The 23,742-nt window shown below is 36.2% G+C and overlaps 1 protein-coding gene across 1 annotated transcript in view; it reads left to right on the top strand.

The window, feature by feature from the left end:
- IPO8 (importin 8) overlaps positions 1-23,742 on the top strand; it is a 59,904-nt gene that overhangs the window by 13,927 nt on the left and 22,235 nt on the right. Inside the window, exons 6-19 of the mRNA XM_074357636.1 lie at positions 3,607-3,696; positions 5,191-5,285; positions 5,712-5,796; positions 7,499-7,633; positions 9,312-9,411; positions 11,544-11,620; positions 11,913-12,029; positions 12,481-12,570; positions 13,863-14,028; positions 14,958-15,118; positions 15,922-16,047; positions 19,411-19,477; positions 22,605-22,730; positions 23,413-23,510. Of these exons, the coding sequence (XP_074213737.1) occupies positions 3,607-3,696; positions 5,191-5,285; positions 5,712-5,796; positions 7,499-7,633; positions 9,312-9,411; positions 11,544-11,620; positions 11,913-12,029; positions 12,481-12,570; positions 13,863-14,028; positions 14,958-15,118; positions 15,922-16,047; positions 19,411-19,477; positions 22,605-22,730; positions 23,413-23,510 (1,533 nt within the window). The remainder of the gene's footprint in view (positions 1-3,606; positions 3,697-5,190; positions 5,286-5,711; positions 5,797-7,498; positions 7,634-9,311; positions 9,412-11,543; positions 11,621-11,912; positions 12,030-12,480; positions 12,571-13,862; positions 14,029-14,957; positions 15,119-15,921; positions 16,048-19,410; positions 19,478-22,604; positions 22,731-23,412; positions 23,511-23,742) is intronic.

Below are 23,742 nucleotides of genomic sequence, written 5' to 3'. Positions count from 1 at the left end.
ATGTGTTTTTGTTTTTCTGTTCAGACGTCCTCCTCAGGAGAATCACTTTGACGCAAACATTTTTTATTCAGTGAGATATTTTGCCATTGGATGTAGTAATGCCTCATTTATTCGGAGGCCAGACTTTCTCTTCCATTGTGAGAAGCATAGCCAGGAATCAGGAAGTTAAACAGAGGCTGATGAAACAGTCTTCCTAAAGCCTCTACCTTGATTTGCTAAGGGGGCAAAATCTAAAATTTTTTGTTTTCTCAACATGTATTAAAAGCCTGAAAAAAACAGTGAAAAAACCCTCAACATTTTAGACCATTTTGGTAATTACATGCTACTGTAGTAATACTCTTCAGCTGGGAATCCTGGAAGCAGAAATTGAGAAGGTTTTAAGAGGCACAGATACAGTGATAATGTAAGTAAAAGTGATTGACAATTTGGGAAGAGGCAGAAAAATGTATGTTTTGAAAAGTATGCTGTAATTGACTTTGTCTAGGCATTTATTAGATATTTATTGTGTACAGGGCACTTGAACGTGCCATACATACTTCAGAACTGTTTTGTCGAAAAAGAAACTGATTGTCACTTTCTCCTAGCCCTGAGTCTGCTCCTCCTCTGTTCCCCAGCTTAAGGCTGACTGACCCCCCACCGCCCTTAGAACAAAGTGTGAACTTCTTCGCGTGGGCTATAGACTCCTTCGTCTCCCGCCTCTTCTTATGCCATACTTAGCTTTGTACCTTACACATCAGTCATGCAGGAAAGCCTTGATGGTCCCGTGTTTTAGCCTGAGACTCTCCTTCCCCTTTATGCCCCGGTCGCTGTGTGCTTTCTCTAGGACTTGGCTTGCATAACACTTCGTCTGGGAAGTTGTCTCTGATATTACCAGGCTGTATTAGGTGGTCCTCCTGGGTGCCTTTATCAACACGGTGCTGCTTTTATTTGTACTGTTCATCACACCATATTGTAATTCCTTGTTTAAATGTGTGTTTCCCCAGCTAGAGTGTAGGCTTTGTGAAGACAGGGACTATGTCTCTTACTTCCATTAGGTCCTCAGCATGTAGCAGGTTTTGGAATGCAGGGATGCAGAGGCACTGTGCCTCATCTCCCGTAGCTCACGGTGTAGTGTGGGGTGGAATCCGCACTGTGTGATACAGTGGACCGTGATATCGTGCCACAGTGTAGAGGAAAGTGCTGGGAAGAAATGTTTCTTGAGTGTTTCATGAAGTAGAGATTTTCATTAAAGGCATTAAAAGGAGTTCCCACCACAAAAAAAGATAATGATGAAAAGAGAAATTAAGGAGACAGTCCCATTTACAATTGCATCCAAAGAATAAAATATATAGGAATAAACTTAACCAAGGAGGTGAAAGACACATACTCTGAAAACTGTAAAACACTGATGAAGGGATTTGAAAGCAATACAAAGAAATGGAAAGATAACCCATGTTCTTGGATTGGAAGAGTTAATATTGTTAAAATGTCCATATTGCCCAAAGCAGTCTGTAGATTTAATGCAATCCCTATCAAAATACAAATGACATTTTTCACAGAACTAGAACAAATAATCCTAAAATTTACATGGAACCACAAAAGACCCTGAATTGCCAAAGCAGTCTAGAGAAAAAAGAACAAAGCTGCAGGCATCATCATGCTCCCTGACTTCAGACTATACTACAAAGCTTTAGTAATTAAAACAGTATGGTACTGGCACAAAAGCAGGCACATAGATCAATGGAACACGATAGAGAGTCCAGAAATAAACCCACACACTTATGGTCAATTAATCTTTGACAAAGGAAGCAAGAATATACAATGGAGAAAAGACAGTCTCTTTGATAAGTGGTGCTGGGAAAACTGGATAGCTGCATGTGAACAAATGAGATGAGAGCATTTCCTCACACCATATACAAAAATAAACTCAAAATGGATTAAAGACCTCAATGTAAGACCAGAAACCATAAAACTCCTAGGAAAATAAGCAGAACACTCTGTGACATATATCATAGCAGTATTTTTTTGGATCTGTCTCCTTAAGACAAGGAAATAAAAGCAAAAATAAACAAATGGGATTTAATTAACCTTAAGAGCTTTTAGACAAACAAGGGAACCATTGGCAAAACAAAAAAGGAACCTACTAAATGGGAGAAAATATTTGCGAATGATATAACAGATAAGAGGTTAATATGCAAAGTATATAAACAGCTCATACAAGTCAATATCTAAAAAACAAACAACCCAATTAAAAAATGGGCAGAAGATGTGAATAGACATTTTTCCAAAAGACGATGTACAGATCGCCAACAGGCACGTGAAAAAATGCTCAACATCACTAATTATCAGAGAAATGCAAATCAAAACTGCAATGAGATATCACCACACACCTGCCGGGGATGGCTATCATCAAAAAGTCTACAAACAATAAATGTTGGTGAGGATGCAGAGAAAAGGGAACTGTTATACACTGTTGGTGGAAAAGTAAGTTGGTGCAACCACTATGGAAAACAGTACGGAGATTTCTCAAAAACCTAAAAATAGAACTGCCATATGATCCAGCAATTACACTGCTGGGTATATTCTGGAAAAACAAAAATACTAAATTGAAAAGATACATGCACCCCAGTGTTAATAACAGTGTTATTTACAATAACCAAGACCTGGAGGCAACCTAAGTGCCTGTCAATAGATGAATGAAGAAAGAAGATGTAGTATATATATACAACGGAATATTACTCAGTCATAAAAAATGAAAACCTGCCATTTGCAGCAGTAGATGAACCTAGAGTGTATTATGCTTAGTGAAGTAAGTCAGACAGAGAAAGACAAATACTCTGTATCATTACTTATATGTGGAATCTAAAAAAATAAAACGAATATATATAACAAAACAGAAATAGATTAATGGATATAGAGAACAAACTAGTGGTTAACAATTGGGAGAAGGAAGAGGGGAAGGTCAAGATAGGGGTATGGGATTAAAAGATACTACTATGTATGAAATAAATAAGTAAAAGATATATTGTACAGCACAGGGAAATTAGCTATTTTGTAATAACTTTAAATGGAATATAACTTGTAAAAATATTAAATCGCTATGTTGTACACCTGAAACTGATAGAATATTGTAAATGAACTATATCTTGAAAAAAGATAATTATATGAGGTAATATGTTACCTTATCATAATAATTTCATAATGTGTATCAAATCATCATGTATACATTAACCTTACATAATGGTATATAGCAATTATATCTCAATAAAGCTGGCAAAATGAAAAGTTTGACACACAAAGGGGTAAATGATAAAAAAAAATTGCTTATCTAGAGTCTCCTGCTGAATAAATGATTCCTTACTGTATTATTATTATTACTTTTACTTAAAAAAATCAGCCCAGAGAAATAATTTGTGGCATGTATGTCTAGGTTTTAAACATTTAATTTATATACATAGGCTTATAGACCTATTTTAAGTTAGAGTTTAGGCTGAACCATCTGATATTACTATTTTCATGGTCAAATGTTAGCCATTTCATATATTTCAACTTTTCAATGTAGGTAAATTTACTGAGTTTTTGGAGGGGAGAAATTATTGTCTGATATTGTTATTCTTTTATTTTCAGTATGCATTGCCTCTTCAGCTGGTCAATAACCAGACCATGACAGCGTGGATGGAGATCTTCCGAACTATTATTGACAGGACTGTTCCTCCTGTAAGAAAGGGCTTCTGTTCCTAAGAATGGGGAAAACTTGGGTTTGGGACATTTGTGGTAGACTGATGTATTATCCCAGCCTGCTACTTGGGAAAAAAAAATTATGACTGTAATAAAGATAATTAATCAAATATATTCATTTTTAGAAAGTTCATATAAGCAAACTTAATAAAATAATTACTATATTTAATCCTAGTAAAAATGATAAGCATTTTTAAAACTTAGTATTTATTCCTCTTGTCTTTTTTCTCTGTGTTTATATACAACCATGTTTTTTTCTTTATACAAGAAATATTACAAAATCTTTATAGGAAGAAGTGATTTAAAAAGGTATGCTGACATAATCTTATTAAAATGATTTTAAAGGGTTTGCAGAAAAAGGAGCATTAATGAAATTTGTCAAGAGGAACAACCATATTTTGTTTGTAAAAATGGTAGAGATAGGTACTATCTAGGAATTGATTTTCCCCTTAAAATCTAAGTATTTTTAATGACTACAAATGCTTTTTATATTCTGTCATTTTTGTTGACTACTTCATTTGTTGGATATTTAAGTTGTTTTAAGTTTTGTATATTTTAGCTATAAGGATGTAGTTAAATTTTTATGCACATGATTATTTTCTTTGGATAACCTCCTAGCAGTGTGTGTAAGGCTTTGACAGGTCTTTAATTAATTAATTAATTGGTGTAGTTGATTTCCAATATTTTATTAGTTTCAGATGTCCTGCATAGTGATTCAGTGTTCTTATAGATTATACCCTATTTACAGTTATTACAAAGTAATGGGTATAATTTCCTGTGCAAGGCTTTGACAGATCTCGCAGACTGCTCTCCAGAAACAGTGCCCTGGCTTACACCTTAATAAGCAGTGACTGAGAATGTCTTATGTTAAATTCTAAGTTGGCCAGTTTGATAGGTAAAAGATAGTGTCTCATTTTTATCTGCAATAACAGTGATACTGTATTTCATCTATCAAATTAACTCAATAACTAATCGAATTAACTAAATGAAAATACATCAGATATTTAAAATTGAAGCTTGTCTCCTAAACGTGCAGTCTTCTTTCCTTTGTCCATATCTTGGGACAAACTATGTTGAAGTTCACTTCATGCACATAAACGCACAGAATTTAGCAGTTCCTGGATTTTGACAAACACACGCTTGTGTTCCTGTGACCCCAGTCACGATATAGATCTTTTCTATCATCCCAGAGAGTTTCCTCAAAGGATATGGTGTTTTGTATTTTGTTCTCTACTTACTTGGCCCTTTTGAAGATAGGAGATAAGTGTGAACAACGGCATTGGTTAGTTGAAATTTGCCTGCTCATTTAACTGCCGCCTAGCAGTCTGCAAAGTAAGAATTTGCATATGTGCGGCAGTCTGAAATTCACATGTAATCTTACCTAATTTATATCAGCATCTATTCCACCTTTGTTAGTCACAAAAACCTCTTTCATCGTGTGAGAATTTTATCTGGGTGCTTTTGTCTTCCTAGGAGACTCTGCAAATTGATGAGGACGACAGACCTGAGCTGGTCTGGTGGAAGTGTAAGAAGTGGGCGCTACACATTGTAGCTCGTCTCTTTGAGCGGTAATTCTGTTTATTAGATTTACAATCTGTGGTTAGTATCTAAGTGTTGGATATAAGAAAATCAAGTAGGTCCCTTGATGTTCTGCTGTATATGATTATTTTTCTTTAGAGCCACAGAGGTCAAAAAGTCACCCTCTGTTTTAAAGCAGGCTTCACTGTGATCATAATGAAGTAGACAGTCTTCTCTGGATCATTCTATTCTTCTGTAAAAAGAATGGAGAAATGACATTTCTGCCTGAAATTTTAAGTATGGTCCAGAGTCTTGAGTACAGCTTATCATGATTTCAATTTGGGGCTTGTGGAAAAAAGGGAAAGTGTTAGTTTTCTGTGCCCAAAGAATGCATCTTTCAACAAGTATTTAAACCTGTGAGCATGCTTTGCTTTTAAAATTCACAGTATTTAAACATTTTCTCTTTGTATTTTAAGATATGGAAGCCCAGGAAATGTCACAAAAGAATACTTTGAATTTTCTGAATTCTTTTTGAAAACTTACGCGGTGGGAATTCAGCAGGTAATAAACTTATAACTTTTTAAGTAGAAGGATGGTTACTACTGAAAGTAGTTAAGTCATTTCTGTCCATTTAAAAGTAGGTTGCAAGCATATTAATTAATTCATTACATATTTATAAGGGATGAGGTGGCAGCTCTGGGGGTCTTACAGAGTGTCGTCAGGGTTAGAACCACATGTCCCAGGGCATACTTGGCACTGTTGCTGTGGGAGACAGTCTAGGAATGGAGTCTCTCTCTGCAACCCTTGTGAACTCCTGTGAATTCCATCTTTCATCCAGGACTGAGATGCAAATGCCATAGTAATGCAAGCAAAGTGTCCAAGTGAAACACAACTGCAGTCGACCTTGTTCAGGTTCAGGGTGCTTACCACAAGAACCGCCCTTCCAGACCCCTTCCTAGACCCGGGCTCAGACCTCTCAAGTTTATTGGTACTTGTGTAGCAGTCAGCAGTGCTAGACTGGGTTCTTCTGTGATCTCTCTGCCTCGTATGAGTTTCTTATCCTCTGTTTCTTTGAACCTCACCTCTTTGTTCTAAGCTTTTGTATCAGAAGACTTAGATAAATGAACTTATTTACAAAACAGAAGCAGACTCACATACGTAGAAAACAAACTTACGGTTACCAGTGGGGGAAGGGAGTGGGAAGGGACAAACTGGGAGTTCGAGATTTGTAGATACTGACTAATATATATAAAATAGATAAACAACAAGTTTATACTGTATAGCACAGGGAACTATATTCAATATCTTGTTGTAACTTATGGTGAAGAAGAATATGAGAATGAATTCCATAAACCTGAATTTTATGTAACTTGAACTGACTTCATGTTTAGAATTTATAAATTCTGTTCATGTTTTGAAAGAACCCTTCTTATTTATTCAGCAGTTCAGTTAGAAGCTTGCTGTAGTGACGGGCTCTGGAGACCAGGAACTGGAGGAGTTGGACTTTGTTATGCTGCCTCTGACTGAGGGTCCTTGGGCCAGTCACAGCTGCTTTGGGCATGGTTCCTTCCTTATAAACAACTTAAAAAAAATCAATTTAAAAAAAAATAACTCCTCAGTTTATATTATTTTTACAAAGACTTTCCATGGTCTGAGATTATAAAATAAAATTTTTCCACTTTTTTTTTTAAGTTTTTCTATGGTTTCATTTTTTATTGTTGTTGAAATATTCCCCCATGTGGGGAATATTATTTTGGTACGAAGTTTAGTTAGGGAGCCAACTGAATTTTTTTCAGAGGGTTAATCAGTTGTCCCAGTATTATTTTTTGGATAACTTACTCTCTTCCAGTTGAAATGCACCTTGATCAAATATTAAAATCTGTTTACAGTGTCTCCTGCTTGTATGGGTGTTTTCAGTATTCATTCAGTCAAGTCTGTTATAATTTCTTTTGACAGGAGTCTTAATTTATTTGATGAGCTCGTATGTGGAAGAGAGTGTAGACTTATTTTGAGTCGTTCTGCCAGTTAGAAGTAGGATAGATGGCTGGAAATCACAGTGAGACATTCTTCAGTTCAATATAACAAGGACCTACCTAAGAATTAAAACAGCCCGTGTGCCTTCTTACAAAATACTCATTTCTCGAAAAATCTGTTCATTTTGATCTCAGTGGATTCTGGGTTTATGTTGTGCCTAAAATGCCCCTCCCCTTAGCCTTAAAATTATTTATGTTCTCCTGTGTTTTCTGTCCCTGTTTTCCTATAGGTACTGCTAAAGATTTTAGACCAATTTAGGCAGAAAGAGTATGTAGCTCCCCGTGTGCTTCAGCAAGCATTTAACTATCTCAACCAAGGGATTGTTCACTCTGTGACCTGGAAGCAGATGAAGCCACACATACAGGTTAGTGTCAGGGAACAGCTCTCCAAAATTCTTCTCTCATTAAATTAACTTTTCTAGACAAAGTAAATGTCATTAATCCCTTGTTTAATTTTTGATGTGTTTTTGTTTCCATTAATAATTTCAGAGGAGCGCGGTCTTATATGTGATCAGGGCTCGAAAGTAAGTATCTGAGAGGAGGGAGGCCTTCAAGTTTTATGAGTTGGAAGACTTGGATTTAGCTGATCTTACTTGAAATCTCATTTACCCTCAGCTTCTCCTCTGTTAAGTCAGATAATATTTTTCTACCCTTCTTATCCAAGGTGGCTAGGATCACATGAGGCATTTTGTGTGATAGCATTTGGGAAACAGTCTCCAGGACTCTACCGAGCTAGTGTTTCCAGGAACTGAAGCCTGATACGTGACTGCTTTCTTCTGCAGTTATGAGCAAACAAGGCTGTTATTTCTCATTTTGGATCATTAAGTTCTACAACAGAGGCTAAAGGTTTCCATTTTCATGTCAATTGTTTACTTAAAGGTAGAACTCAGCATGGTTGTTTAATTAAAGAATAATTGAGAATGAAAAATTATGGACCGTTAATAAATTAATTCTTATTTGAATACCTAAAATTTTGGGTAAGTCAAAGATGTTAGGAACTGAATTTTTTTCCTTTCAGACTATGAATTCTTAAATTCTCTGTCTCTAAGATGATTAAAAGGTAAAACAGATTCTTCTGGCTTTGTCTTTTGTGTCCAGGATAGAATTTGTTTAGTGTTCTCTTACTGTAGGTCTCACAGACACTGTATCTTTTGCATTGTTCTCTGTGATATCGTAATAATATCTGTCTAATCCCCTTGCTTGAATAGTGACTCTGCTTCTTTGTAATTAATAAAGATACAGATTTCGTCTTATCTACTGTGTTCCTGTAAAGTAAGGATGAGTTGTGATAGCATTTTTTTCCCCTGCTCGATGCCTTCTGCCTTATTTTTACATCGCTGTGACGTAGAAATAAGAAAGCTCCTGATTATTAGGGCTGAATTTTTTTCTCTTAGAATTACTTACTTTGGAAGAAGTGATAGGAGATGATTTTGCTTTTACATACATAACGGTCAGAACACAGAAGGGCTTAGTAGAGCGTTAGCGGTAATGTACATAGAGGTGATTAAATGTGATTCCCCCCCCCCCCCCATGAAACCTGCATTTGTATGGTAGGAAATTACGTTTTTGAAAATGGAAAAAGGAGAATAAAATTTTAATATTGTTGAAGCATCAACATTTAGGATCAAAATGGAAATGTAAAAATGTTCACAATAAGTAATAATATTAGTAAAGATAACCTTGGCTTGATGTTTATTTCTCTTCCTTGAAGAATCACGGTATGTTTAAGTGTTTTCCATGTTGATAGTAAAACTCTATTATTCCTGCTGTTGCTTCAAAGAATAGCGTCTCCATCCAACTCTTTCCCTATACCTTCAATCAATTGTTATTTTAAAGTAATTTTATGTTTAATGCTACACCCACGCCCCCACCCCCCGCCGTCCAGGCTCTCACTTTCCCGCTTTCACTCTGGCCAGCGCAGGCCTAACAGGAGGATGAATGTGACGGTTCGGAAAACTAACTTCATGAAGGCCTTCTTATTGCTGTTCCCCAAATGCCGATGCTCGACACCCACTTGTTGTTTTGCTTTTTTTCTCTCCTTAGAATATCTCTGAAGATGTGATATTTTCTGTGATGTGCTACAAAGATGAGGACGAAGAGCTGTGGCAGGAGGACCCGTACGAGTATATAAGGATGAAATTTGGTAATCGAGATGATTTTATTCCTCGTCAGTTCCTGGATACGTAAAGTAACAACTGAATTTCTATTTTTGAGCAGATTTCCTTTGTTAAGTTCCTGAAGTTCTGCTTTGCGTGGTAAACTCTGAAGCTCCTGAGAGCTCGATGTCCCGTTGGACCAGCAGACTTGAGGCCTTTGTTGTGGGAGGTGAATCGCTGCTCCGTGCATCCCTCTCGTGGGTGCGGAAGCAGTCCTGGCGAGTCTGTAACTTTCCGCGGTGATGCTCGTCTGTAGGGACCATTCCTTTCCGAGCCTTTTGGGTGCCCATTTGTGGATTGGATTGTTCTCAGTCTGGGAGATCCTTTGGATTTCCGCATATTTTAGGGGCACCTCACTTTAGTTTGCCTCCTTATCCTAGGGGCTGAGTATTCCACAGGGGACTGAAATTACCTACGGTGACCCCACTTGTGTGGCCCAGTTCTATGGGGGTCCGTTAGCCGTGGATCTTCCTGGAAGCTGTTGAATTGCGTGGGTCGTTCAAGTTCATTCCCTTTTATCCCCAGTTTGAATTTCATCACTTCATGGAACTTAGCACAGCAAGATGCTATTTGTGTACCTCTGTTTCTTCCATACCAAGGAAGCTACGTGAGGGCAGAGACTTCAACTTGCTTGCTTTATTTTGCATTCTCCATCCCTTCCACGTCCCTACGTTCCTCTGCAAGTTTGTGGCTCTAGCTTGCCTTCCATGAATATTGAAATCAATAGTTGACAAGACTAGCTCTGTCCAGGGCACGCCGAAGTGCCTTCCCTTTGTCAGGCCATGTGTCTCTAGTTCCTTGAGTTAAGCCAACTGGTAGAGATGCTAGATTATTGGGTTATGTTGTTTTCACAATGCTTGGTGTTTGGTATTATTTGATTCAGTAAGGGAGGAAGTGCCTCTTCCCTTGGTGACAAAGCACAGGAAAAGCAAGTGAATGAGAAACAGTGTTTACCACTGCCGTATCCTCCATTCTACCGTTTCTTTTTGAAAGTCACTAAACATATGCCTGACTTATTAACTCCCCTTCCTCATGCTTTTGTTTTCCTGGTTTGCTTTGATAGAGCGGAATGACTAGCCACTCTTCTATCTTCTTTAAGGCATTCTTTCAGTGTTTAGCTTTCCTGTGGTACCTGTGAGTTTTGATAATGTGCAGTGTATTTGTGCAACTTCCAGAAAGTTACCATTATTTCACTTATTCTTCATATCAAATAAGAAAGTATCTCAGTTTTTAGAAAATGCAGTAGTTAATAGCTGTAGGTGTCTATTGATAGAATTTACATTTTATTGTGTAAAGGAGACTGGATAATTCAAGGCTCACTGAAGTACCTTTTTTCCTTAATCATTTCCTTCTGTGGACTAGAATGCAGTGACTATTATTTGATATGTGGATTTTACTTTTAGACAATTATTGGGGAGAACCATTATGGTATTACTTTTCTTTTTATATTTTTGTCATGTGCAGTTATTTATAAGAACAAAATGCTCCTTCTAAATGTATTGACTGATATTAATAATGATGTTTTTAGATTTGGTAAAAACTGAAGGAGCTCAGGCTTTGATATTAAGACAGCCTAGATATGAATGCTAGCTTGGTCACTTACTCGCTGTGTGACAGTGGGCAAGTTACTTAACCTCTCTGAGATGCTATAACATCGTTTGTGTGTATGTGTGTTTTCAGCTATAACATCGTTTGTGTGTATGTGTGTGTATGTGTATAATCTTTTTCTTTCTCTTACTATCGTAAGTTCCATGAGAAACTTTTTTATTTCATATTTGTGTTCCCAGAGCCTAGAACAGTGCCTGGCATATAGTAAGCACTAAATAAATTTTTGTGGACTTTTTTTTTTATAAAGTACTTTTCCTGTCCTCGGTGAAACAGATATGCCTCGTATGCATTGTTTTATTTTATATGATTGTTTAAAAGGACAACCTGTAGAGTCTGCTAAATATTGTGCATGAGGGCACAGACGATAAAGCTTCAGCTTTTTTATGCTGTGAACCGGTGTTACCTGTGGACTGTTTTACTTCTTGGTTTTGGAATAGTGATCAATCAGGTTTAAAATCTATAGTAAGTAATTGTATTTTTACTAACATGGTTTAAACCCTTACAATCTTAGATATTTTCGAAGATTATGCTTCTCCCACCACAGCAGCTCAGACTCTGTTGTACACGGCTGCAAAGAAAAGAAAAGAGGTGTGTAGTTATTCTTTTTAAATAGAAACTGAAAGGTGGCCTGGGTTGATTTGACACCCTTAATGAATGCCCCTGGTATTTGAAAAATTATCATAGTGGTTATAATCTATTACTTTAGAAATATTTTTTCTGTCCTCCTAAGGGAAAAGGGATATTTGGTTTTCTTAATTATAATTGCTTGATAAAAAACAATAAAATGTCCTCATTTTTGAACATTTGTGCATCATATTTAATACAGCAGCAAGACAGTGAAGTCTCATGGAGATTAAAATGCATTCTTCTGATTCTCTAGGTGTTACCAAAAATGATGGCATTCTGTTACCAAATCCTGACAGACCCGAACTTTGACCCTAGGAAGAAAGATGGAGCCCTGCATGTGATTGGTTCCCTCGCTGATATTTTATTGAAGGTTAAGCTACTCAGATTTAATTTTACTTAATAATACTGTGAAGCACAGGCAAATGAGAGAATATGAAAGTTAATAGATTGTTTAAAACTGGTGACTTTCTGCATGATTGGGTTGACTGTAAATAGTTTTCTTTCCGTCATCTGTTTGTTTAATTTGAAAAAATAACTTCTTTATTTGTCAGTTGTTCAGTATGAAACTGTTGCTGTGTAAAAAAAAGAGATATGAAATTATTTTAGTGTTGTTTCTAGAAGGACCAATCAGTATCAAATTATGTCCACGGTACTATTTCTGTGTTGTTTTAGAATATAAAATATGTAGGTCAAATAATGCTACAAAGTTGTAAGTAGAAGTATACAAAGTGTAACTTACAATAAGCATACTTTATTAGGAAGTGATTTTTACATATGAAAAAGGGATCAATAAGTGAAACTGAACTTCTGTTTCCTAACAGAAGAGTTTATTCAAGGACCAAATGGAGCTGTTGCTGCAGAACCATGTGTTTCCATTGTTGCTGTCTAACCTGGGATACCTTCGAGCTAGAGTAAGCTTCCCGTGTTTCCGTTATGTATCTCTAAATTTTCATTTGTAAGCCAATTATTGAACTAAATATTTTTGGATACATTGACCTTTGACCACCTATTGAGGCAAAATGAAGTTGATTTGCATGTTTCTCTTATAATCAAGCAAACTGAATAAAGAACAAACTAGTAAACAAAGGGATTTATGGACCTTAATTCCAGCTCTTTCTCACCCTCGCCTTACTGGCTGCAGTGAGAGGCTGATGTTACGGAAATGGTACGGTGTTAATTCATAAGATGATTAATTTCCAGTGTCCAAAACAGCAGGGCAATTCTAGTTTGGCTAAAAAGTTGATTATGATTTCCAAGAGAAGAGTTAGAGATGCCTTAGTAAAATGGAGAAAGTAATAATCCGTGTACATTTATTTGTGTTCTAAGTGTATGTTATTTCTAGAAACAATGTATTTTATAGAGAAATAAAAATAGACCTTTAATTCAAGAGCCTAGTACTTATTTTTATAACTACATCAACACAATAAAATATCTTGCTAAAAGCAACATATGTTAACAATGCTTTGTACACTCTAAAACATTTATAAACAAAAGATAATAGTCACTAGAGAAATATTTGGACGAATGTAGATTAGAGATGTTGAGAGCATGCAAATGTTTTTATAAGGAGGCTGCCACCTTTCACAGACTCTGAATTGTAATTCTCTATCAAGTCTTTAGTAATTCAATTTAATTAGTGTTGATTGTGTTTTATGCACACAGAGAATTAAAAGAGTGATAATATGATTCTGTGGTTTAATATATATGTTTGATAATCTATATAAGGTTTATAATTTTTCGTATCTTATGTGAGTGAAAAAATAAAGTTTATTAAGCCAGTTAGCATAAGGAAAACTAATGTTTCATTCATTTGCTCTGAAGAACAGTAAATGAATGTCCACATTAGTTGGTATCGCTTTTGCATATAAATAATAAATTAGATATACTCATAATAATTATTAAAAGCATTAACAGGGTTTCTTTTTTTCAGAGACACTTAAATTTGGCTCTGTTTTCTTTTTTCCTCTGAATGATGTTACTGCATATAGGCAATTTAAAAGTAATAAAACTGTCTTTCTTCTAAGAAGACTGGGAAATCCGGAAGTTAGCAACTAAGGCTAACATGCTATTCTCCAGAAACAAAGAAATAAACAAATGGTGCTTGGTAGAATTAATGATATTTTATGTAGCGAGAAGTTCTTCTGTGTGTGACAGCATTATATCATGCCACAGTCCTAATAGTTCCCTTTTTCTTATAACACAGTCCTGCTGGGTACTTCATGCGTTCAGTTCTTTGAAATTTCATAATGAGCTCAACCTAAGAAATGCGGTTGACCTGGCGAAGAAGAGCCTGATTGAAGATAAGGAGATGCCCGTCAAGGTTGAAGCTGCCCTTGCTCTTCAGTCATTAATTTCTAACCAGGCACAAGGTAAAGCCAAAAAGTTAAAATTCAAAATAAAAATACACCGTTTAGAAGGTGTATTTTGTTTGCTTTTTGGACATGGCCTTCCTAAATACTTCTGTGCACTTCCCTAACAAAGATGAATCCCTAAGTCTTAAGGCTCAGGGTTTGGAGTTTTGAGCTTTTGCCCCCTCAGAGTTTTATAGGAGTTTATTCTTGTCATTTTGAGGAGTTTCTATGGACTGTGGTTTCCAGAAAAATTTTAGATTAGGAAACAAGTTGATAACTGTTGGACTCTAGGCAGACTTGCAATCCAGAGACCTGGGGGTCTAGTTTTGATTGTGCCACTAACTTGCCATGTAAACCTGGGCAAGGCACATGATCTGTCAAGGCTTAGATTTCCGTGTATCTAAATTTAAGGGGTTTGGACTAGATGGCTTCAAGATTTCCTTTCATCTCAAGGATTCTATGATTCTGCTAGTTCCAAAAGTACTAAGGAGTATTTCTAGTGAGTGATAACACAGATACCTTGTTTAGAAGAATTCTCTTTTCTAAGTTCAAATAAACCTTTGCCCTTTACTTCTGTTCAGCAACGTTTAAATGGAAGGACTGATTATTATATAAGCATATGTTGGGAGGAAGGTGGTTAGAGATGGGGTGGGGCAGGGAATGGGCACCGTTAGTGTTGGTCATAGTCTTTATTATGTACGTGGCTTTTAATACTTGTATTCTGATGTCACATTCATGTTGACTAGTCATGCTGATGACAGAGCATATGTATAATTAAAATTTGTCAGTGGGGCTATTGGGACTTTGGGCAGGACAGTTCTTTCCTGTGCGGGACTAACCATCCCTGGAACCTACTACGCTGTGTAACTTTCCCTTGTGACCAAGTGAATTTCCTTCGCCACTTGTGAATGCTAACTTTTTACTGAGTTTGTTTTTTATTGCATTAGCCAAGGAATATATGAAACCACACGTGAGGCCTATCATGCAGGAGCTGTTGCACATTGTTAGAGAGACAGAGAATGACGATGTCACTAATGTCATCCAGAAGATGATATGTGAATACAGTCAAGAGGTCGCCTCCATTGCTGTTGACATGACTCAGCACTTGGTGAGACTGGGCAAAGCTGCATGTCAGTTTGGTGTAAAATCCATGAATAACATAAATAAATTAAACTCCAAAATTTGGACTTCAGTTATAAGTAACTGAAATGCTACTATAAAAATATTTGCTCTAATAATTCTGACAGTTAATAATTTCTATAGTTAATTAGGCTTAAATCTACTAACATTTAGGATCACCTTTTTCATCTGTAATATTCTGAGATTTCCTAATGATGTGTCTTGAAGTGAGCCTCCTAAATTTTCACTTTCTGGACTTCGATTCTAGAAACTTATTTCCTTTAGTTTGGGGCAACTTCTTGTACCACTTCTTTGATGAATTTCTCCTACCATCCATTCAGTTCTATAGTTCTGATGTGGAATACTGGGCCAGGACTAAGTCTCTGATTTCCTCACCTTTTCTCCCCAGTCTTCCATGTCCGCTCTTTTGTTTCATTTTCTAGGCGATTCCTTCATGTTGTCTCCTAAACCTTCTCTTGAACTTTTCGTTTTAGTATTATTTTTTTAGTTTTCCTAGATTTTGGGTTTCTTAATTTGATGACAACCAGAATTTAAATATTTGCTATCTGCTTGTCATAGCTAATATATATTCCGCTTTTGTGCCTAGATAGGGAATAAATGGCTGTATCCAGAACATGAGAGGTTCTAGCACTGATTCACTTGGCAAAGGACATATGGTACAGTTTGTGCAGTGCTGGCCTCTAGATGTGTGACCTGCCCTTTTGCTGACTTACCGCAGTGGAGGGCGGGTATGGCAGTACCAATTGTGGAATGTGCTTGCTGTTTTCACAGGCTGAGATATTTGGCAAAGTTCTTCAAAGTGACGAGTATGAGGAAGTCGAAGACAAAACAGTGATGGCTATGGGAATTCTACACACCATTGACACCATCCTGACCGTCGTAGAAGATCATAAAGAGGTGAGATTTCTTTGTGTTTTATTAATGTCATTATAGTAATGTTAACTGAAATTCACGTGGTCATTGGGCATGAATTTTAAAGTCTTGACCTTTAAATTGCCATTTATGTTGCTAGATTTTAAAAATTACCCTCAGATTTTAAAGGACAGTGTTAAAATGATTGGGGGGAAATATTGCATGTGGTTGTAAAGTAAATAGTTATCTCTTTGTGCTAAGCTGAGTTCGGTTCATCACGTCTGCTGTGTGCCAGGCTAGGATTTTGGGGAATATCAACTGGAATAAGACATGAGCCCTGCTATTTGAAATCCATAGTCCGGTCTTCTTGGTAGAGAGAGGTGGCCATTCAGGCACAGTGGCAAATTTTAAGTAATGGAATGATATTCTGATGTAACGAATATCTGAGAATGGAAAGGAAGAAGAGCTTCAAGCATCATTTTTCCTAAACTGAATCCCAGAACAATATTGGGATAAGAATTTGTGCGGACATTTGTCATGTATTCTCGTATTCATCAGCTGATAGAATCTTGCTCTGTCACCATGAGGTGGACAGAGCAGGCAGAGGTAGTGTCCCTTTGTGGAAAACAAGGCTCAGGTAGTAACAAGAGTCTGACTCATGTTCACAGAGCCAGTAGGTTATAGACTTGGGGTTGCAGTCGGATTACCCTGGTATGTATCAGTTAACCCCTCCCTAAAGCCCTCTGCTCTCCTCCTCCGGCCTTACATAGCCTCTGCTTAAACTGGGTTTGAGTTCATTGCTCCTGTGAGCACAGTTGACTCGTTTGGCAGCTCCCGTTTTATACAGTGGGTCTTAAAAGGCAGGTGCTGGTTCTTTAAATAGCATTGTTAAACCCAGTGGCTGTCGACTTGTCTGTGTTTATCACATACCAATGGATGCCTACTGGCTTCTTAAAACTGGTTTGATATTCTTCTCCTGGGCAGGTTTCCCATCACCTTAAAGTCTTAATGTTAATGTTTATTTCCATATTCATTATTGTATTTTTGTGTCCTTGTCGAAACGGCATGGGCCTCTCAGTAACGATGAGATTTCCAAGTTAAATTACATGTACATTTAAGGGTTATTTTGTTATCTTGTATGTAGGACTTGTATTTTAAATATGAAGAGACTTAGAAATCGCTGAGTAGAATTTTTCCAAGTATGGGTGTGTGGAGGATGGGCAGCAGGGTTAGTTTGGAAATGAAACAGCATTTTGTCTTTTTGTATTAATTCTTTTACTCTTGATATTAATTTTGAATTTCAAATAAAGTTAAAGGTGATATTGTGATTACCAGGGGAGGCATGGGTTAAATTGAGACACACTAATCAAATCTAGCTTCCTTATCTACAGATGAAAAAAACTGAAAGCCTTCAGCTAAATGGCTTTACCAAGGTCCCAGGTAACTAGACGCAAAAAAACTAGAAGACTGGAATCTTGACCTCCTGACTGCCAGTCTTCTGAGTTTGAACTTTGACTTACTAAAAGCAAACTTTGAAAACACCGTTTCCTTTAAAGGAAAATTTATACATATATGAATCCATGTACAGATGCATAATGTATGAAGAGTGAAATTAGAAATCTAACAGATGCCTAGCATATTCAGTTTTGCTTAATGATTTTAAACATATTGACAAATTTTTAAACTGGGAAATTTTTGATCATTTGAACTTTTAAGACAATAGTGTAAGCTGCATGCTGAAAGAATATGCTTGAAAGTTGAAATAGGATACTTGGATGAGAAGTGTAACCCATCATGGATTTTAATTTTTACTTATTTAAGAAATACTTAGTATAAGCATATGTTGAAAAATTCAAAAGGTGTAAAAAGGATTCAGTGAAAGTTCACCTTCTCACTCAGCTCCTCCGTCTTCTAAATCCCTTTTCAAGAGATGGCTCTTTTACCAGGTGTTTTTTTTCCTTCCAGAGATTTTTATATTATATCCTAGCAAAAAATGAGTGTGTGTATTTTTCCTTTAGGAGAAAGATACACAGTTTTTATCTGCCATTTTTCGAATAATATATCTTGGTGATCTTTCCATATTAGTCAATAAAGTTGCAGATTTTTATTTTATTTATTTATTTTTTCTCTTTATTTTATTTTGTTTATTTATTTATTTATGTTTAACATTTTTTATTGAGTTATAGTCATTTTACAATGTTGTGTCAAATTCCAGCATAGAGCACAATTTTTCAGTTATACATGAACATACATGTATTCGTTGTCGCATTCTTTTTTTGCTGTGAGCTACCACAAGATCTTGTATGTATTTCCCTGTGCTATATAGTATAATCTTGTTTATCTATTCTATAAAGTTACAGATTTTTAATAGTTACATAATATCCCTATGTATGATGTGTCAGATTTATTTAATTAATGGATTAATATCCCTCATTAATGGATATAATTTAATTGCCTCTTGTTAAATGGACATTGGTTGTTGCTAATCACAAACATTGCTGCAGTGAATGGCCTTTTACACGCCATCTTGCACACATAATAATATGTTTGGAGGGCAGATTCCTTGAAGTGAAGTTGCTGGGTCAAAGGACATATGTATGAGTAAGCTGAAGAATAGTAAATATTGCTAACTTATCCTTCATGGTATGTGCCAGTCTACATTCTCCAAATTATGTACAATAGTGTCTCTCTTCCCAACCCCATTCTTTTTGATCATTTCCGGTCTGATAGTTGAAAAGTGGTAATTTTGTGCTTAGAATTTGTACTCTAATCATCTGTTCAAATGAACATCTTGTTATAAGCTTAAGGTCTGTTTATATTTGTTTTTCATAACTGTTGCCTTTTTTTGTTGTTGATTTAACTTCATGTAAGGGGGATTTGCTCTTTGTGACATCATTTGAAAGTATTTCACTCAATTTTTCATTTGTCTTTGACTTTCATCTGCCCTATATAGAAATTTTTACTTTGTGAAATCAAATGGCTTAATTACTTACTTCTGATTTCTAGGCTTTGAGTTATTTTCCCTTTTCAGGATTATACACAAATTCTTACTATTTCTTGTAGGCCAGGTTTTTTGTTTTTTTGTTTTTGTGTTTTTGGCTTATGTCTTCACACTGCAATTTTTGACGTATTAGGAATTTATTTTGGTATAAATAGCAGATAAGGAATTAACTTAATGTGTAATTTTATTATAGATTTAACTCCCACTTCCATCATTAGTCTGTTTTTCAGAATTTCCTGGTTATTCTCGCATGTTTAATTTTTCACATGAAGTTTAGAATTAACTTCTCAATGTCTCCTCTCAAAAAGAGCCCTGTTGCTATTTTTATTGGAATAATATTAAATTTATAGGTTAAATTAGGATTATCATGATGAATTTTAAACTAAATGTTTAAAATTCGTCTCTAGGTGACTCAGCAGCTGGAGAGTATCTGTCTGCGGATCATTGATCTTGTTTTACAGAAACACGTAATCGGTAAGTTCAAAGAGAGAATAAAGGTAAATTGAGAATATTTTAAAATTTGATGAAAAATACTTTTTTTAGCTCTTCGAATTCAACAAGATGGACAATTAAGAGAAACAGAAGCTTACACTCTCTTTAATTTTTAGATACACTTTCTAATATTAGCTGTCTATATTTTCGTTTAGAGGTGATCTTAACATAGCCAATTAAGAATTTTTGGTCTTGGAATTTTTAAAGGACCGGATTTAAAGTTTCTGAGAAAACTGGGATGAGGTTCAGGTGAGGTTACTTTAATCTGAGACTGAAAAATGTGAAATGTAGGCATATGTCAATATCAGAACAGAAGTGGGAATGAACGTTCTGCTGTGTGCATTATGGTGCCTGACTTCTGAGTGGGATCAGTTGCTAATGCTGGATGTTATAAACTGACTGGAGTTTTCCATAGTATCCAAGCATTTTGATGATGTCAGCCCCGGTCACGTGGGCATGAGGGAGACGCAGCCTGTAGGGTGTGTACACAGAAAGATGGAACAAAAGCACGTTATGCCTAAGAGCAGTTGTCTTCAAACTCCTTATCCGTCACACCATTAGTAAAAAATTGGACATGTACTTGTAATATATATGAATAACATTTGAATACTTATTTATAGGCAATATACATGTCACTATACTTCATTTGCATACATAAAAGTAGAAATGTAAAAGCATGAAATTAAAAGTGTATGTGTGTATATGAAGTGTTCCAACACATTCTCCTCCCATCTCAGTGGAGTATGCGGCACCCTGCCTAGAATATGCACTCCTTACTTTTGCAATTGTTGCTGTAAAGCAGGAGTTCTCAAACTTTGGTATCTAGTTAGAATGAAGATTCCTGGACCATAACTCCAGAGATTCTGATACGCTCAAAAAGAATATATTCACTTATGTCCTGATTGATGGAAGAGATTATAATTGGAAATTCTCCAGACAAAAAGTTTTAAAGACTTCACATGTGAAGTTTTTTGTCGACTTATGAATATTATATTACTGTCAAGTGTACAACATAGTAATTCGATATTTTTATAGAATATACTCCATGCAAAATTATTAGAAAATATTGACTATATCCCCAGTGCTGCTTGTAGTTTATTTATTTCAGGTGAAGGGTATTAAGAGGTATAAATTACCAAGTATAAAATAAATATATTACAAATCTATAATCTCCATTTACATTTAAAGTAAAGTAATCTTGAGGAGAGAAACTGTGAAGTCAAGCAAAGGGAAATAGGCTATACCAACCTTCTTTACTCTGCCTGTACCAGATATTTAATTGGAGCAATTACAACATGAGGATGTTAAGAAAAGGAAAGAGGCCTATTTCTTGGATGCGCTGGGCAGAGGAGAAAGCCATGGTTTCAACTGCGTGTCTCCTCTAACCTCCTCTCCCATACTCCAACGTGATGGAAGATCTCTCTTATGTTTTTAGCTGTGATGCATGTAATTTTAAGGGCCCTTTTTGAGCCAATATTTGGCCATACAAGATCTCAGATTAAACTCCTGTTAATCCAGGACCCCCACCACAGCAGTCTGACCACGTGTATGTCCACGGTCCGGTCTCTTTCCATTGTCCCCCTTTTCCCTCCCTCCTCTGCCTGTTTTCATTGCTTCATTTTCTCATGAAGTTGACTTATTATTAGAAGCCAGGCTTAGCTCTCACTGACTTAGCTGCTTTATCTTATGCAGGAAGTCAAAGGTAGTAAAACCTTCCTACCCTAATAGTCTTCTTGGTTAAGAATAACTGAAATAATTCCTGGTCAGTTTAAGCTTAAATGGAACTTAGCAGAAGAATATTTGGTAGCTCAGCAAATCAGTGGGAAGGCTGAGGTTGGCCAGAGCCAGCCAGGATTCTGCCATGAAAGTGTTCTGCTTAGACACAAGGCTGGTGACGCCTTTCTCCATGCTGAGTCCTGGGCTGCTGCCCACTATAGTCCAGACCCCAACACAGACAGCCAAGACCAAAACCAAAAAACAAAATAAAAAACCTGGAGCAGCTTCGTGCCTTCTAGTTTCTCCTCCAAGATTCAGAGTCTTGGTCTTGAGCATCTGGGTGGCCAGGTCATGCACACGATGCTGTAGCTGTCAAGATTCCTCACCTTAGGAAAGGCGTTTGCTTTCCTTTCCTCATCTTCCAAGGTGAGGTAATAATGAAGAGGACTTTCAGAAATTTCATATCCAGACGACTGGTGTTTTTTCAAGTGATTGCCTTGTAGAACAATTTCCCAATATCTGGGGTTTCCATTTTATTTTGCTTTTGGTAAAGCAAATAAATATCTGTATTACTAGCTTTTGAATATATTAAAAGTTATAAATAAATACTGTTACAGAAAAAAAATTTTGTTCAAGCTTCCAGGGTAAATATTAGTTCCTTTTCATAAGAGGGGAAAAAAAAAAAACCTTTGAAGTTAGACTTTTTTTGCTCAGCGACATGGTAGAAATTATTTGAAATTTTTGTATTGAGGTTTGTGTTTTTTGATTGTATATTTAGATATAATTTCCTTTTGACTGAGGGTAATAATAATAAATATATGTACAAATACAAGTCCCCTTGGACTCTTCTCCTTTATAGTGAGTATACATGTCTTGAGATAAATTTAAAAATACTGTCTAAATTTTACAAGCTTTGTAAATTGACAAAATACTGTCTAGCATATAGTCCGTAGAAGTATGTGAGACAGGCAGATACTTTTGCCTAGGTTAACTAAGCTCTCTGAAAAATACTTGTATTTTGTAATTTTGTATTTGTAAATTTAAACTCCTGTGCGTAAGAGATGCACTATAATCTGTTCCTTATACCCATTTCTAGTACAGTTTTATAAGTATAAAATATTTTCTATATTATAACATAAAAATATGGTTTTTCAGTATTATAAGTAACTTGAGTGAAAACAGTCCTTTGCCTCATTGAGTAGGGGGCAGATCTTGGTAAGAAATGGAAGGTGGCAAATAGATGTAGCTGAAGATGTGAATGCTAAGAAACGGATGCTGAAAATTTCGTGGAGGAATATGCGTGAGCGAGCAGCTGAGATCCTCCTCTGTGTGGTCTTTGTGTTTAGCTCTTGCTGTTTCCTACCATTCTAACCAGAGATTTTCTTTTGCCTAGAATTCTATGAAGAAATTCTTTCACTGGCATATAGTCTAACCTGCCGTGTTATTTCCCCTCAAATGTGGCAGCTTCTAGGTATATTATATGAGGTTTTTCAACAGGATTGTTTTGAATACTTTACAGGTACGATTTCAATCATGTAATGTTTTTGCTCTTCTGTGTCTGCATAGATACTATTTTCTTTGACACTTCACACAAAGACATATATAATTCCAGTGCCAATCAGAAAACAGTTGTTCTTTCCCTGTGGAGAAAAGGGTGGTGCTAGCATCGGAGTGTTTTCCAGCCCTTAGGAATAGAGGCAGAAGGAGGGAGACTGTTTCCTTTTGTACCTTAAATTATCTTATATTACTTTGCAGTCAGAACGTATGTCCATACCTTAATTCAGTTAATATTTTCTGAATACTGACTGTATTCCAAGCACTGCCGTAAGTTTAGCAAAATAGCAGTGAACAGAATAGACAGCCCTTGTCCTTCTGACACATCCATTCTAGTAAGAGGGAGGTGGGGGGTGGGATACACACAGGCAAGCAAGCAAATACAGTGTGTCAGACGGCGATGAGTGCTCTGGGGAGGAAAGAACACTCAGAACAATCAGCATAATAAATGATGAGCATTTTAATCTTTCTGTCTCACGCTTTTCTCACCTATAAATAGGGCAGATTTATCACTGTCGTTTCCGGCATTTTGTAGTTGCAAGGGAAGGTGATAATGTGGGGGTGCTACAGAAGTGTGGTTTCAGGGGGATAGTTTATTTCTACCTCGGTTGCTCAAGTCTCATTGGAATTTTGAAATTGTTTTCCAGACATGATGCCTCTTCTGCATAATTATGTGACAATAGATACAAATACTTTACTATCAAATCCAAAGCATTTAGAAATACTTTTTACAATGTGTAGAAAGGTAAGCATGTCCTAATCATTTGTCATAGTGGTTCTCACTAATGTTTACTTGCTAATGTTTTGTTTTACTTCAGACACTCCTTCAGTTTGTTTCTTACGCATTTAGTTCTGTATTGCCTTCATCAACATACATTTGTCATTTTGTATTTTCAAGTGGAGTTTGGAATTATAATTTGAACATTTCGTATGGTACGTTGTACTTAAGAATGCTTGCCACTTTTATAGCTGTGTAC

This window comes from Camelus bactrianus, chromosome 34 (assembly GCF_048773025.1).
Source record: "Camelus bactrianus isolate YW-2024 breed Bactrian camel chromosome 34, ASM4877302v1, whole genome shotgun sequence".
Classification (NCBI taxonomy): domain Eukaryota; kingdom Metazoa; phylum Chordata; class Mammalia; order Artiodactyla; family Camelidae; genus Camelus; species Camelus bactrianus.
The sequence above is the reverse complement of the archived record's forward strand: the minus strand, read 5'-3'. Positions and strand labels throughout refer to the sequence as shown.